General features: G+C 41.0%; 1 protein-coding gene across 2 annotated transcripts in view; it reads right to left on the bottom strand.

The window, feature by feature from the left end:
- The window catches only part of Pcsk2 (proprotein convertase subtilisin/kexin type 2), a 260,763-nt gene that overhangs the window by 38,371 nt on the left and 204,388 nt on the right, over positions 1-18,004 (bottom strand). For both annotated transcript variants that reach the window (XM_036184115.1, XM_036184116.1), the window contains exon 6: positions 17,652-17,728. In XM_036184115.1, the coding sequence (XP_036040008.1) occupies positions 17,652-17,728 (77 nt within the window). The remainder of the gene's footprint in view (positions 1-17,651; positions 17,729-18,004) is intronic.

Here is an 18,004-nt window from a genome sequence, read left to right on the forward strand (position 1 = left end):
TCCCTTCTATTCTCCCCCACTCTGTCCAGTGACCTTCCTGACCTTAGGTTGTTTCTATTATAAAGAGGTTTCTGAGAGCATTATTAACTGTGACAACTGGTTTTTACTTTAAAATTTGAAGTATCTTCCAGTCGAAAGCACACAGGTTTCCTTGTGTGATGGCTGGTGGCTGGTTAGCTTGCATTCTTTGGAAGGATGAAGATCCATGGGTGGTAGTTACTTCCAAGGGTATTTCAACATACAGGGGTGAGATGTTGCCTACCAATCATGGAGTGATGGTCACTTGACCTTCATTAAACTAGCTTTCCACTTTGACACAGAAACAAGAAAGCACGTTTTGGCAGTATTTTGGAAAAGAAGAAGTTAAAGAGCCCCTGTTTACAGGTCAGCCATGACTCTAGACATAAAAGACCCTAAAGAATGCTACCAGGAAACTCTGAACCAATAAATAAAAATCTAGCAAAGTAGCAGGATACAAAATTGGAATGCAAAATCCAATAGCTTTTTTTTAGACACCAATGACAAACACAGAGAGAGAGAAAAATAGGGAAACAATCCTAAAAGCCAAAACAACAACAGTAACAACAACAACAACAACAATAACAACAGCAATAACAGCAGCAGCAACAAACCAAACTCTAAGTTAACCTAACCAAGAAGGTAGGATTCTATATTGAAAACCTTAAAAGTCTGAAGAAGCAGGGTTTTACTTGTCAAATTCTGGAGGTAACCAATAGGACTGGTAATAACCTATAATTTTTTGGGGGGCGTCTGTGTGACCCCATTGGCCAACAACTCAAAAAGAGGTAGCCTATTCCTGGTACTGGAGTTTTATTTGGTAGCATATGGTATCTACTTGAGGTATTGTACCCCCATCATAATTAAATCCCATTTAAACTTTTTATACATGTACATATTAGGAAGCTTCTACAGTAATATGTTTCTATATGAGTTTTTCAAAAGGCTTTTAGTGTTAGTTATCCCTCCCTAATTCCCTACCCTGACTTCCCGTTCCTCACCCCTTTTAATCTTTCATGTTCCATTTTTTCCACTTTGATCTTTACAGACACTGTGGAGTATATACTTGAGTCATGGAGCATGGACAAATCTAGCTGGTATTCAGCTGAAAGCTTTGTCCATACTAGCTAGCTTTCATGGTGCTGGAAGGTGCCATACATGCCACCAGAGGAGAAAAGAAATCATCAGACTCATCCAGCTGTGAACCCTGAAAACTATAACAATGACTTGCCTGCAAGATATACCCACTGGTATAATAGTGGCATGAATGTTATGGGAGTAACCAACTACTTTTTTTTTTTTAATTGGATTTAAATACTGCTTCATAAAATGGAACCCATCTTACTTGACCCTGTAAACGAGGCTGAAAACCTGTGGCTAGATAGGTCATGGGAAAATAGTAGTAGGAGAAAACCTACTATGATTTGTGTGGTATTTTGAATGAGTATGGCTTCCACAGGTTCATGAATACTTGGTCTCCAGTTGGTGGGACTGTTTGGGAAGGATTAGGAGGTGTGGAATTTTTGGAAGAGGTGTGTCACTGGGGATGGGCTTAGAGGTTTTAAAAGCCCAACCATTCTCATTTCTCTCTCTCTCTCTCCCCTCTTCCTCCTCTTCCTCCTCCTTCTCTCTCCCTCTTTTTCTGCCTCTTGCTTGTGAATTAAATGTAAGCTCTCATTCACTGCCCCAGCACCATGCCTGCTTACCTGTTGCCATGCTCCCCACCATGGTGGTCATGGACTCACCCTCTGAACTGTAACCCCCCAATAAATTTTCTTCTATAAGTTGCCTTAGTCATGGTGTCTCAACACAGTAATAGAAAAGTCACTAAGACACAATGGATGTAGCAATTAAACAATTCCTAATGATCTATTGCTACTCATAGATCAGTGGATCACTCATCCTTCATCAGATGAGTTCAGAAGCTTCTTGCAGTAGATAGCAATCTGCACAGAACCCACAATTGGCCAATGTGCAGATGTGATCATCCCCAAATGAGATGTAGCTATCATACCTCTCTCCTCAAAGCTCAATGATCTACATGAAAAGGTACTAAGATTCATGTAGAAAGATAGTAGGAGCCAGAGATAGTGGGCAACTTTAAGAAAGCAGTGTTTTGGGGCTGCAGAGATGGCTCAGTGGTTAAGAGTACTGACTGCTCTTCCAGAGATCCTGAGTTCAATCCCAGAAACAACATGGTGGCTCACAACCATCCATATTGAGATCTGGTGCCCTCTTCTGGTATGCAGGTACATATGCAGACAGAACACTGTATACATAATAAATAAATAAATAAATATTAAAAAATAAAAACAAAAAAGAAAGCAGTGCTTCCTAGATGCAACAGGAAGATACATATATGAACTCACAAAGATTGTGACAGCTAGTTCAAACCAGAAAACAATCTCAGCATAGAGTGGATGGGGCAGCCATGAAGTTCCACCCCTGGCTGAGGAGCTATTGGCAGGTGATGACTTCTGAGAGAGAGAAAGTCCATTTCTTTAAGGAAGCAGTCTCTAAGAAGCTACCCATGTGCTGGGCGGTGGTGACGCACGCCTTTAATCCCAGCACTCAGGAGGCAGAGCCAGGCGGATCTCTGTGAGTTCGAGGCCAGCCTGGTCTACAGAGTGAGTTCCAGAAAAGGCGCAAAGCTACACAGAGAAACCACCTCTCGAAAAAACCAAAAAAAAGAAGCTACCCATGCTCTAGGAGATGGCCCCATGCACATACTGGCAGCACCAGGTGGACACAAATATCAAATAACAACAACAATAATAATAATAATAATAATAATAATAATAATAACTCATGGTATTGGGATGGTATTGGGACTGAATAGTGACAGGGTACTTAGGGAAGGAATTGGAGTGGAGGAATTTTGAATATTATATACATATACAAAATTCTCAATAAAAAAGAAGTGTTCAATATTATTAGCTATCAGGGAGATGCAGTTTAAAACAACTTTGAGATTCCATCTCATCTCTGTCAGAATGGCAATCATCAGGAAATCAAATAATAACAAATGCTGGTAAGGCTGTCAGGAAAGGATAACCCTTGTTGACTGCTGGTGGTAATACCAACTGATGTGGTCACTGCAGAAACACAGTGTGGAGAGTCCTCAAAAAGCTCTAAGTAGAACTATCCTGTGACCACACGAGTCAACTCCATATACCCAAAGGACTGTACACATTGTTGCAGAGATGCTGGCTTGTTCATGTTATCTGCTGCTTAGTTCATAATAGCCAAGAAATGAAATCAGTCTATATGTCCATCAACTGATAGATGGAGAATGAAAATGTGCTACTATGGATTTTATGTACCATTCTCCATGTTTTATACACTATGGGATTCTATTAAGCTGTGAGGAAAAATAAAATTATGAAAATTTCAGGTAAATGGATAGATCTGGAAACAATTATATTGAGTGAATTAACTCAGATACAGAAAGACAAACACTGCATGTTCTTCTTCATATGTGGACCCTAGCTTCTAAATTGTAATTTTGTGTGCTTAACTTGGAGTATCTTTAGAAACCAGGACATTAGAAAGAGGTTACTGAGAGGGGCTGCCTGAAGAGAGGGGTTGGTAGAAAATAGGTAATATAAAAGTAGAGAGGGGGGAATAGTTGGGGTAGGAAGGTTTAAAGGGTGGGAGGATGGGGGAGACAAGAGGATGGAAATTAACCAAGATGAAGGGGATATGAAAACAATGTATGACATCTACTACCTTGTACTAAATTAAAAATGTGATATTTATATTAAAAAAGAATTTAAAGGGAGACACCTTGCATGGCTGTTCCCAGAAGACATAGGCTGTTAAACACAAACTCCTGTGCCAGGAGTCAGAGAACTCCTTAGGAGCTGATGGTCACAGAGAATCCAAAGGCCACTCCCCCAACAGTACAGGCTCCTGATAGTCCTCTTAGCTCCCCGCTACAACTAGATGATAAGACCTTATTGCTGAAGATACCATACACCTTGGCTGCTCAATATAGAGAAGTCAAGGTGGAACTGAGCTAGAAGCTTCCTCCACACTGGCTAGCTTTCACAGTCTTGAAAGATACTGTGCAGGATGCGGGAGGAGAAAAGGCATCAATGGTCTTTCCTGCCTGTGAACCCTCTGCAACCCACCATGCAAGAGGTGCTCACTTGTGCAATGGTGACATTACTGTAATGGGGTAACCAATTGCTCTCGGATTGGATTTGAGGCCCTCTCTGCAGGAAGGAATCTATATCTGATACTAGAAACCTGGACAAAACTCCATGCCGGGAGAGACCATAGGCCCTGAGGATAGCAGTAGAAAACTGAATACTGTTGTTAAGCTAAACTGCCATAGTATCAGACTACCTTTAAATTTTAATTAATTTATTATAAGCCACAGTCATCCTAGGGTCCCCCATGCTATATATATAGCCTCCATGGTTCTGTGGGTTGCAGTCTGATTGTTCTTTGCTTTATATCTAGAATCCACTTATGAGTGAGTATATATACCAGACTGCCTTTTAAATCACCCTTAATCAGAGAAACCTCTTTTTCAGTGATAAGAAAAACAAGATATTTACTCTATCCCCTCTAAAGTTCAGGGAAGATTGCAGAGGAGGGGTGGAGATAATGTAAGAGCTGAAAGATGGGGGGGAAGGGCCATGAAATACCATCTTCAGGATAAGACACAGCCCTTGAAATCATGAACTCATAGCCGATGGGGATGCTTGCACTGGGCTTATCAGTAGCCAGACACAGATTGAAGAGGGGCTAAGGGTCTCTAACCCTGTCTGCAGAACTATTTGCTATGGATAGATTCAGTTATACACCCACTGGTGGCTCAACTAAGAGCCAATGGGTAATTCCAATCCAATGGTCATAGAGATGGCCCCGGTTAAACCAGGGTCACAAAAGAAAACTAAAAGCCAAGAATTTGGTAAAGGGACTAGTAGAGTTGAAGGGGAGTTGTTGATAGGGATCAGAGGGAGAAAAGTTGTGGGAAGAGAGTCATCAGAATATATCATCTATGTGTGGACTCTGTCCTGTACATTTGCTGCATGGCCTCCTTGGTCCTACACCTCACCTTTACAGCTTGACTTAACCCTAGGGCTCAACACTGTGTTGCATCTGCAATTCCCCCAACAGTTTTGGTACCTAACTCCCACAGAGACTCTGCATCTATCAGCCTCCTCCCTCTGTCTCCAGTTACATCTCTTTGAGCTCCTTTAAGTCTGCTTTTGCCCTTTGATTCTGGATCCATCATCTGTCAGTCTGTCTGTCTATCTATCTATCTATCTATCTATCTATCTATCTATCTATCTATCATCTATCCATCTATCACTATTTATCCATCTGTCTGTCTATCTATAGTGTTATGTGTATTATGTAATCTGAAAATTAATATTAGTGATTAAGATGGGAATAAAAGTATCTGGGGCTGGAGAGATGGCTCAGCAGTTAAGAGCACTGGCTTTTCTTCCAGAGGACCCAGCTTCAATTTCCAGCACCCACATGACAGTGCACAACTGTCTATAACTCCAGTTTCAGGGTACCAGACACCCTCACACAGACACACATGCAAGCAAAACACCAGTGCACATGAAATGAAAATAAATAAAAATAAAAAAAGAGGAAAAGAATCTGTAGGCTAGGTAGTGATGGTTCACACCTTTAATCCTAGTGTTCAGGAGGCAGAGGCAGGAGGATCTCAATGCATTCGAGGCTAGCCTGGTCTACATGATGAGTTCCAGGACAGCCAGAGGTACACTGAGAAACCCTGTTTTGTAAACCTCCCTGAAAAAGGAGTTTGTGTCTACAAATGACCAGTTACTAAGGGGAATCAGAAAGACTTGGCAAAGGTGTCAGATTGCTGCCAAAGAGACAGATGCAGCTTGTGAAGTTGTTGCTCAATACATTCTGACACTGGAGAAAACCACAAACTTGTCTTTTTTTTTTTTTTTTCAACACAGGGTTTCTCTGTGTAGCCTTGTGCCTTTCCTGGAACTCCTTTGGTAGCCCAGGCTGGCCTCAAACTCACAGAGATCCTCCTGCCTCTGCCTCCCGAGTGCTGGGATTAAAGGCGTGCACCACCGCCCGGCGAAACTTGTCTATTTTTATGACACAGTGTGCTCATGACACAGATGTTCTTACTCCCCAACACTTCAGGAAAATCTTTCCGAGTTCATTTTCAGTTGGCCAGTTTACTGTCTCAAGAATTTCAGAAGGCAAGGGAAAAATACCTACCACTTGGCTGGCCTTCTGGTGAAGATCAATGTGGGCAAGTGGCCAAGATCATGGGCATGTTGCTTTGCCAATCTGAATTATCTACCACATTCCTGGTCACAACCATGGCAATGTGATGCTCCTGCTCTTCCCGTGAGAACATGAAGTGTATTTCCCCCAACTTTGAATCTGATCTGGTCTTGCGACTTGCTTTCATCAAAGGAAAGTGATAGAAGTCCTAAGCCCCTGAGGACCAGGGTGGAATGTTGGGGTTTGAGTGTGAAATGTTCCCAGTAGGCACACAGATTAAACACTTGGTCCCCAGCTGGTGGCACTGTTTGGGAAGGCTGTGGAACTCTTGGAGGAAGGAGGTTATGGGGTGACCACACTTCTGGTTCACTCTCTGCTTTATCAGTGTAGATGCAACGTGGCCAGCCAGCCTCCTGTGTCTGCCACTCTGCCCTGCCTACCTGCTGCCATGATGGACTACATCTTTCTGGAACTGTGAGCCAGAATAATCCCTTCTTCCTTAAGTTGCTCTTGCCAGGGTATTTTATCATAGCAAACACTTGCTTGCCCATTTTTGCAAAACCGATTAATGTGGATGATGTCTTATTGTTTAATTTGCACTTTCCTTTTTTTACTAGTGAGGTAATGCTAGGAATATTTTCTGCACTTCTCAAAAATTAAGTTAATGAATCAATTTTAAAATGACAGTGGCGCTGCAGGATGAACCAAAGGACAACCAAAGGTAAGAAAGGCGGTTTTAAGTCTTGGCTCTCAGCTACTGCTCTGACCGCTTGGGCTTTTAACTCTGCAATTGGCTCTGTGTTTCTCATTTAATAAGACTGTTCATCTACATGACAGATAGAATTGCATGTATTCACTGAGAGCAATGTGATATACTGAAATTTGTGTATACTGTAGAATGAATGAGAACAGACAAATGCATGCCTTGTGTAGAACAACGGTGCTTATTATTTTAAGCTGAAGGTGATTTGTTACACAGCATTACTGTAGTAATACACAAACAAAAAATGCATAAAACAGGCTAGAGGGACAAGTTAGGGTCCACTTAGGGTAACTAACAAGGGGAGAAGCAAAAGACCTCCCCCTTTCAAGATCAAAGCACAATGTATAACCAAGTGTAGACCCTTCAAAACACCTGATAAACACACCCCATGGCAAAGCATCTTATATAAGACACCTGGTAACCATGCTTTTGGACCCTATCATGCAGCCTTGGGGAGCAACATAAACTCTGACTCTCTGACCTTGAGTGAAACCACAAGGTACAATCTTTGTGGGCTCCCACAGGAACTCACTTTGTAGTCCAGATTGGCTTTATCTAATTCTGGGCCTCCCAAATGCAAGACTACAGATATAAGTCATCATGCACAGCATCAAACATCTGTCTCTAAACACACTACACTGAAGGCATAATGTAACATAAACTAGGCTGGATGCCAGCAATGATTCTTTCCCCAACATTGGTGCAGACTATGGGCTTGGGACTATGCTAAAAACTCTATATAAGTTATCATATTTAGCCCTCAAAAAGGTCTGTTATTTTCTCCATTTTAAATAGAGAGGAATAGAACCATTGGGTCGCTTCTCAATTAAGAGGCACAACCACAATTCAACTCAAATCTCTACTTCCAAACTTCTGATTTTATTCTTGCTCTTGCTATCATCTATTTGCAACTATCAGAACTGTGCAGACAAAGTGAGTTGCTTAATTTTATTTATCAACTGGCTGGGCTACAGAGCATCTAGATATTTTAATTTATGAAATATTTTAAGCATTATAACAGTTTTGATGAACAATGTCTCTTATAAGGCCACCATATAAGCCTAACAGCTAAATATTTTCCAGACTGCAGAGTTTTTAAATCTTTGTACATGTGATGGAAGCCTTTCCAACATCCTTCCTTCTTTGCCTCCTTGGAAATTCATGATTTGACTATTTTTGATATTGAGCAGTAGTCCACTTATAATATGTTGTAAATTATTTACCCATAGTCTAATGGTAGGTGTGGTGATATATTGTGTCCCTTAATATATTGTGCACCCTAATAAAGCTTATCTGAATATCAGAGGAAAAAGCCAGTCACTATATTAAACATAGAAGTCAGGCAATGGTAGCACACACCTTTAATCCTAGCATTTGGGAGGCAGAGATCCATCCAGATCTCTGTGAGTTCAAGGCCACACTGGGAACAGAGCCAGGTATGGTTGCACACGCCTTTAATCCCAGCACTAACCATAGAGGTCTGTAGGTCTGTACAGACAGACAGGAAGTGATGTACTGGGCAGAAGAGGAAGTGAGACGCAGAACAGAAAGGCATATAGGCATGGGTATACAGGAAGTAGGTCTCTTTGGAAGCGGAGGAGTTGGTGAGGTGAGGTTGGCTGTGGCTTGTCCTGATTCCCTGATCTCTCAGCTTTCACCCCAATATCTGGCTCTGGGTTTTTATTAGTAAGACTGTTTAGCAATTTGTCTTACAGATAGGTATTTGATTTTCTTGACTATTACACATCATTTGAAAAAGAAAATTCTTGTATATTACTTTCTTATGCCCATGTGGGAGAGTTTTTCTGGGGTACTCATATAGGAATGAACACGGATGGTGTGGTTATAAATTGTTTTGTGCATGGTGGGGGAGTGTTAACACTTAATGTTGTCAAATTTTACCATCATGTCCATCTTGTTAGTATGAAATGGAATCTTATTGCTTCCATTTACATTTTCATCATTATGAGCAAGGCTGTATTTTCATATGCTTAGTTTTGTCATGGTTTCTCTTCTGTTGCCTGTTCACAGCCTTGATACCATTTTTTCCTATCAAGACATTCATCTTCTGTTAAACTTATTTATAGCTGTTCTTTATGAATATTGAATATTACTCCTTTTTTAAAGACAATTTGTTCCATATGCCTTTTAGTTTGTGGCTTGGCTTCCAACTTTATTTACTATCACTTTTGTTAAACAAATTTTTGAAAATTTGATATTTTAGGTTTATCAGTTTTTTTTCCTTTATGGCTTAGAGTCTTGTTTAAGAAGACCATCTGATGTCAGGATATAGAGATATATCCTACATCTAATTCTAAAAGGCTCATACATATTTAAGACTCTATTTGTGCTCAAGATGTAGGATGGATGCCTAGTTTTCCTCACACTAGTAGCAAACACCAATTATTGAATGCTACCACGCTATCATTCATTTTTTATTGCAGTCCCAACCATGTCATAAATGTATTTCTATGTGGGTTCTGTCTCTATATTCTGTTTTGTTTTTTTTTTTACCTCTTAAAATATACATGTGTGCCTAAGTGTGTATATTAGAAGTGTAGAAACCTATGGATGCCAAATTCCCTGAAACTTATAGGTGGTTGTAAGCCTGTAATTTTGATACTATTCTTAATGGCCATGGGGATGCCTGGGGTCTGGCCTGCCTCCTGAGGCCATGTTAGTGTCCAAGAGCCATGCTGCAGCTGTGTCATGCTGATCTGGGTGGCCTGTGCTGCCACATGGGGTCATTGTGACCTTCTGGCTTAGGCTGTTGCTGATGGCCATGTCTGGGTCCATGGTCCTACCTCAGCTGTTAATGTCCATGGCCCATGTTGCCACCAAAGGCCACAGGGGTGACTGGGTCTGGGCCACCACCTGTGGCCATGTTGGTGTCCAAGGGCTCTGCCACCACTGGGGCCAAGCCTATCTGGGTGGCTTATGCTGCCACCTGGGGCCATGATGATGTCCAGGCCTGAGCTGTAGCTGAGGGCCATGTATGGTTTTGAATTTTGTTCTGGGTCCATGGCTCTGCAGCAGCCAGGGCCAGTGTCCATGGCTTCAGTTACCACTGAAGTCTGTGTGGATGACCGGAGTCAGGTCAGCTACCTGGGTCTAAATTGGTGTCTAAGGGCCATGCTGCTGCTGGGACCGTGCTGGTCTGGGTGATATGTGCTGCCACCTGGGGCCATGGTTACGTCTGCAGCTGAGGGCCATGTCTAATTTTAATTTTGTTATGTGTGTGTGTGTTTCCCCAGGCATTTGGAATTTTGGGTTACAGAATTTTGATCTGATCCTTCCCATTTTAACCCCTCTCCCCCACGCCATTGGCTCTATTTCCTAGTTTTTGGTCCTATGGTTTGCTTTAGTTGATTCTTTGGTTGTGAGTATCACATCCAGGCCCTAGATTCACAGACTATGGAGGAGAAGGCAGATTTATTCATTAAGGCAGCATTGGTAGTTTCTATGCAACCTTTTTGTCCTCTACTCTCCTTTTGTTCTAACAGCTAGAGTTCCAGGACAGCCAGCTGCAGGCTTTTCATCCATGTTGCTGGAGATGGAAATTCCAGGATCAGGCATATAATAGCTTCAATGTAGAGAATGTCTAACTAGCTTGGCATGAGCCATGCTTGCTGGTTTAGTCCACTGAGCTGTATGGGTAGGCTTATTAGAATAGCTGAGCATGAATACACTAGATGGACTGGTGATTTGTAGGGCCTGTCGAGTTGCTTTTGGTGAAGCCTGGGTCTGTTTTATTTTGTAGAAGTGAGGGAACCTCTTCATCTTTCTAAAGCTGTATTTTCTAAGACTTTTCAGTTTTGCAATCAATCATATGTCTCACACACAAGGAAAGGTTTTCTTGAACTCCCCTTTCCACCAGTAACACAAACACAGAAAGTTTAAACTTGTGTTGTGTGTGATCTCCTTTTTTTTCCCTAGAAGTTCAGGTGACAGAGTGGGTGTCTGGGTAATGAGTAGTGAGGCTCTTCACTTGCACCTTTGGTAGCCATTCTCCTACTTTGGACCCAAATGGTCCTCACTTCTGTGGTGATATATTGTGTGCCCCCAATGTATTGTGCATCTTAATAAGTTTATCTGAGGTCAGAGGACAGAACAGCCACTAGATATAGAGGCCAGAAAATGGTGGCACACACACCTTTAATCCTATCACTTGGGAGGCAGAGATCTATTCAGATCTCTGTGAGTTTGAAGCCACACGGAAACAGCGAGGCACAGTGACTCACACCTTTAATCCCAGGAAGTGAGCCTTTAATACCAGGAAGTGATGGCAGAAAGCAGAAAGGTAGATAAGGCATGAGAACCAGGAACTAGATAGAGCCTGGTTATGCTTTTAGGCTTTTGAGCAGCAGTTCGGCTGAGATTCATTTGGATGAGGACTCAGAGGCTTCCAGTCTGAGGAAACAGGATCAGCTGAGGAATTGGCGAGGTGAGAAAGCTGTGGCTTGTTCTGTTTCTCTGATCTTCCAGCATTCACCCTAATACCTGGCCCTGGGTTTGATTTTATTAATAAGACCTGTTAAGATTCCTGCTATACACTTCTGTAGAAATCCTTTTATCGAAATTCACAACATGTACTTCCACTGAGGCTCTGTATCAAGTACACTACATTACATGTCTCCATTGCCCAAGGCAAACCTTCAAGGCAAGATAATTAATTTATTCTATACCACAGAAACTGATTTGGGCATCACCAACCCCACACCAAACATTTTGTAGAATATTGCATTTGTCTGACATAGCTGGGTACATTTCTTCTCTCTTGAGAAAAAGATTATTGTCACTTGAAGACCATAAAAACCCTGTGTGAACATGTACAAAATTAGCTTTCAAAGCAGAGATGATTATACCAGTGTACAGGTATTTTACAATCTTTATAATCTTCTGCCTAACCCTTAAAGACATTTGTCTTATGTCTATTTCTTTAGCTGAAGAGGAAACATAAATAAATGATGGACATTTATGAAATCTAGGTAGAGGACTAGAGATTGTGATATTATTGCTCAAGAACTGTAAATGACTAAGAAAATGGAACTGAGCTGGGTGTTACTAAGCTCTGGCTTGGATATAGAGTGGATGCTAAGCTAATAGCCACCTGCTAGGTTGCCTCAGTGCTCACATGAACACAAGAGTTTGATTACATCTTTGAAAATGGTTTGAATGCTATTATCCAGGAGATGACTTGAAGATGAGTCTATAAAGACATAAGAAAAAGATGTTCATCTCTTCCTAAGCTGTTAAGCATCACCAGGGTAAAGTCTAAGTTTACATCAGTGTGGCAGGAGCAAGCCAGAGAGGGACATTTCCCTCACATGTTCTTCCATGACCTGTTGCATAGAGTTCTTTAAAATGAAATACAACATCTACTAAGGAAAAAACCCAACACACTGAAAATCTTTCATATTTGAAGTTTTAACTATATTATCAATCAGAGTAGCTCCCATAGATATGAATGGTTCTCAGCCTACATCTGTCTTCCCTTGACTTTAGCTATCTGAGTAATAAACGTCTTCTCTCTTCTTGAATTTATAGTGAATTTTCATGGCCAGGAATTGTGTCTAGTGCAGAATCTCTTCCTCTCTAGGGCTTAATAGAATGTTCAGCATTCTCCCTGCCCCATAAATATCACCACTTGCAGGGATGACATTTCCGTGGTCAGTGCCTGTCAAAGACATGCTATGCAAGAGAGGTTTTTATGGACAACCACACAGTAATGGAATACATATCCACAGCACATCACCAGACACTCTCTTAAAGCTGAGTGAGGTGCAAGAGTACTGACCAAATGTGTGCTGCCAACCTGTGAATAACAGGCAGCTCTAAAAATGGACAGATGTCAAGGCCACTCAACAGCGTGCCTGATAAGGTAGGCTACCCATCCATCAACCAGCTAATCAGTGTTGACTGAATGCCAGCCAGGAAAAGAACTGTTGTTAGATCCCGAGGCCTCCCAGCAAAGCAATTATATCTGCACATTATTGGTACCCATTAAATGTGTAATATTTTCTACTTTTTTTTTTGTAATTTGGGTTATTATTTTGTTGGGCCAAATGTCATTCTCTGATTGCAAGCTAGAAGAAAAGTAATACTTGCCAAAATTTTCAACTGTGTTTCAGATATATCCCTGGAGCTCAAATACTGTATATAGCGACTGAATGGTCCACAACAGGATGAATATACTAAAAAATGCAGTCAAGCATAGGGCAGGATATTCTCACATATTGAAAGTAGTGCTGCATACGTATGAACCTTGTTTTCATACGTAGTCCTTGGCTTGGAGTTTTAAATATATTCTATCAGAAATGCACACTAGAAGAAAAACAGGTTAATTGGTAAGAACAGAGGCTTGGATAGCATGCTTTAAAATGGTTGGGAAAACCTGGGGGGCACATGCTGCTTTGAATGTGGTTTTTCGTTCAAGGACTACATTTCAGTTGCTCGCTTGAGGGTCCTTTGTTGTATTTTCCTCTTTCCCCAGTAATGGGTTCTTGGGATAGATGGCTCCTGCCGCTGCTGATTCCCATGCAGCAATTGCTCCTGGGATCTAACTAGCCTCTGTGGCAGGTAGCCTTGCTGGAATCAATAGCAGCATGCTCCTTCTGGGCCAGCAGCAGGCAGCTTTATTGGAGACTTGGTGCATGCTGTGATGAGAATTGCTTAAGACACCACAGAGCCTGAATGGAGGTGGCACAGCAGATTTTATGACTGTGTCCAGAAAAAGACACCTAAAGAGGCAGTGGCATGTCCCTGTGGTGGTACAGGTACAAAGCTGGCATGAGGTATTGGGGGGACAATACAGATCTTGTACTGGCCAAGGGCAGGTGCTGAGCTTGAGGCTCCTGTCTCTGGGTGACAACATTCTTTGGGTTCAATGGGATAGAGACCCTCATCTGTGACCCTGGCTCAGTTTCTTACCCACCCACAAAGTCTGTCCTCTTCTTCCTCTTAGCAGCCTATCTCTCCCCCTCCATGCACCCTTCTTAGGATACTGCTCCCTGTACTGTCTCTTACTTCTGGACCACATGTCCAGGGCACTTCTTGAATGCATTCTATATCTCTTTTTCTTTCATCTTCTTTGCTCCTACTTCCAACTCTACTTATGGTCTTCATTCAAGTCTTAGACCAATGAGCCCCTCTCTGGCATCTATTAACTGTGCAATCTTGTACAAATGGTGTAAGCTATATGCTTAGGGATCATTCTGGTAATTCAGAGACTTATGATAATGAATTAAATTAACACCTACAAAGCATTAAGACTGCCTTAGAGATAGTAAGTTTAGTTCAATGTATGTTAGCTTGTTGTGTTATTTTAGCCTTGGATTCAGTCCGGGTTGTGGGGATTCATGCATGCACTTTCCTCCCTCATATGATGTGGCAAGCTCCTCAGAAGTTTGCATAACAAAACTAATGCTTTCAAGAGCACCCAACTCAACTCCTAGGTCTATTCATTGCCTGTTTCTATGCCTTCTGCATTTGAAGTTTATCTCTCATTGTAATGTTATGGTTGGGACAGGAAATGTTCCCAACAGGCTTATGTGTTGAATGAAGGCTTATTCGCCAGCTGGCATCATTTTGTCTTGAGGGTGATGAAAGAAACTGGGAGGTGAGGTCTACCTGGAGGAGGTAGGACTTACACTTGGGGACTAGATGTTTCCTGGCTTCTTCTTGTCTCTGCTTCCTGTTAGCCATGAGGAAAGCTGCTTCTGCTCAGCTAAACTCTTGTCACCATGATATTCTGCCTCTCTCAGGGCCCATGGACCAAAGTCTCCACACCTGTGAGCCCAAATAAAACCTTCCTACTTTTAAATTATTTCACTTAGATATTGGACATAAGGACAAAGGTCTGACAAATACCAGAATAGAGAAGGTGTATACAAGTGGAGCAAACTCTCACGTTTCCATCTCTTAGCTTTGACAACAGTTAACTCAGGACCAGTCTCATTTCCTCAGCACCTGCACCCATTCTCCACCTCCTGCCTTAAGTTATTGTAAGTAGTACTGAAGATGATGATGGCCTGGCATCACCCATTCTTTGCAGTACAAGTTGTAGTGGATGAAAGTCTTTAAGAATGACTTGATGATTGGGGGAAAGTTATTTATTGGTCCGAGTGGAGGGACACTCTGTCTTGAGTCATTGGCTCCTTAGGATGTAGGCAGTATGCTTGCCTGACTCACTAGGACTGTGACTCTGGTAAACTTGTCATTTGGGAATTCTTACTGCTGACAGTGATGGATTTTTATTACACTAAATACTAATTAGTTCTAATTAGAGGTTGTTAGCCTGTTTAAAATGGAACGTTCAGGAACAAGCTTATAAATGAAAATATTTAGGAGATAAGGCATTTTTGTAGAGTTGTTTTTTTAAAATATTCCTACAAATATCACACAAGAAGGTTTAGCTTGGAGGAGACTGTATTTATATTCAGGAAAAACTCCCCTATCTGCTTGGGCCAGTTTATCAACACTTAATACCTATTAGCTACAGAGAGATAGCATGTGGTCTGGTTCATGTGATGCGACAGCTCTATTATGCTCATGAGAGGACCAGGAATCATTCAGTGCTGAGGCCAGATCCAGCTGACCCCAGCCTTCCAGATTCACTGTTAGTTATTTATAATCTCTTGCTTAGGAACATTTGTTTGGTAACTTCATATCCTTGTGTCTAAAAATGATTTATGTGATAAGAACTAGGATACAGGGTTACAAGTTATGGGAATAAGAAACACTTCATGGCCAGAATTCTCAGATCTTATTAGATACATTCCCACCCTACAAAGACACCCTTCCAAGCATTGCATGGTCATCATATTCTGGCTGCAAGAACTTAGTAGAGATTGAATTATGCTACTGAACATCAGTAACCATCCTTTAAAACTATTCTGTGCCTGAATTTAATTCTCATCTTCATTTTCTCTGCATATCTGAAATTGTTGAGCCTCCACACCCATGTTTCCTGGCTTGGTAGGAAGCTAGCCTAAGCTATCTGCTTCACTGAGGATCTACCCTGCCCACTTCTGGATATCACACTTCTTGAATAAAATAAAAAATGATATGTATAAAAATGGTACACATTTGATCTGGGCATGGTGGTGCACACTGGGAATCCCAGCACTCAGGAGACTGAGGCAAGAGGACTGTTGAAAGTTCAAGGCCAGCCTGGGATACATAGTAAGTTTCAGGTCAACCTAGATTACAAATTATGACCTTACTTCAAACAAAAACTGAAAGGAAAATAAAAAAAAATGCAAGAATTTGGACTTTAAAACACTGTAAAGCATGACCTACTATTGGCTTTGACTGAACCTGAACTGATCGATCAGGGGAGCCATTCAGCCGTTCTCATCCTTTTCCATGTCACTAACTGAAGGAGGTAACTTCTGCTTGATCTATAGCTTAGGTTGTTCACAAGAAGCAAGAGCAATGGGAAAATGCTCTGTGATGGTGTGCTTCCATGCTGTGAATTGAAACTCATATACTTTTATGGTCTTCACCCAAAGGCAGGAGTAATACAGGAGCAGCAGCTTTATTTATGATTTAATTTACTTTACAATTTAAAACAGTTTATTTTAACTGATACATAAAATGTACATATGAATATTACCATGTGACATATCAATAGATCATATTTACATTGGGTTTAACATCCCTGATTTCTCAAACATTTAACTGTTTCATTTTGAAACTTTAAGTCCTATTCTTTAGTTTTTTGAAATACATAGACACGATTTTCACCTATAGCCACCCTTCTCTTCAGTAACCAGAACCCTTACTCATCTCTAACTATGACTTAGTTACCACTGATCAACCTTTCCCCACGAACCAGCTTTGGAACTTAAAAACATTTTTTTTTGAGTAAGCCAAACACCTAGATTTATTAATATTTCTCATACACAGCTAACCATTTGAGCAAGATATTTACTTGAAGAAAGAAGAAGCCACATTATGTGGTTAGTAGCAAAATAGGATGGAGTAAATGATATCCTCAGATGGACCATATGGTCCATATTTCAAACCTCTGTCAATTACACTTTTGTGGAAAGATCTACCTGAGATGTTATGAGGTTGTAGCAGAAATATTTTTTAAAATATGTAAACATCGAACCACTGACAAAATTTTTATTGGAATAGGGCCAGAATGATGGCGCATGCCTTTAATCCCAGCACTAGGGAGGCAGAGGCAGGCAGATCTCAGTGAGTTTGAGGCTAGCCTGGTCTACAGAGTGAGTTCTAGGCTAGCCAAAGTTACATAGTAATACTCTGTCTCAAAACAAAACAAAACAAAAAAGGTTTCTCTGAAATAGCTTTAATAGGACAAGTGAAATCTTTTAAATCACTGTAGTGAACTGAGAAAACTTTCTTGTTTTTTTCTTATCCATAATAAGTTAGATTGGCAAACCATTTCTATTTCAAAAGAACAAGATGATAGTCAAACAATAATTTTTGAGGGTCACTGTAATACTAAAACTCCAAAGATTCAGAAATGTAGCCACTGTGAAGAACATATATAACATAGTGCAATGTTGGTATGATTTTACTGGTGACACTCAAGCCCTAAACAAGACAGAGTAAAATAAACTCCAAAGGCTAACAATAAAGATGTTTTCAAGGCTCAGTTTACCTGTTGAACCAGTCATCTGTGTATCGTGGGTAGGGATAGGGGTCATTGCTGCTGAAGTCGTAACTTGCATCAGAGTTCTGAAAAACACAAGGGGTCTCAGGTCAGTAAAGCTGCAAACACATAAAGGAGGCTGGGGCTTTCAACACACCATCTTATATTTGTAACTCCTCCTTGGAGGTTGTGCTAAGGCTCTGTATTATTGCATTTTGCATATACTTTATTTATTATATTTATATATATATAGTATTATATATTTATATATATATAGTATTATATTGCAATCTGTGAGGGCCAGCCCTTGCAAAATTGTCACAGACTTGCATGTGTCCTTAGAACCTGTGTCCCCTATTTCA

The sequence above is a fragment of the Onychomys torridus genome, chromosome 4, assembly GCF_903995425.1.
Source record: "Onychomys torridus chromosome 4, mOncTor1.1, whole genome shotgun sequence".
NCBI classification, from domain to species: domain Eukaryota; kingdom Metazoa; phylum Chordata; class Mammalia; order Rodentia; family Cricetidae; genus Onychomys; species Onychomys torridus.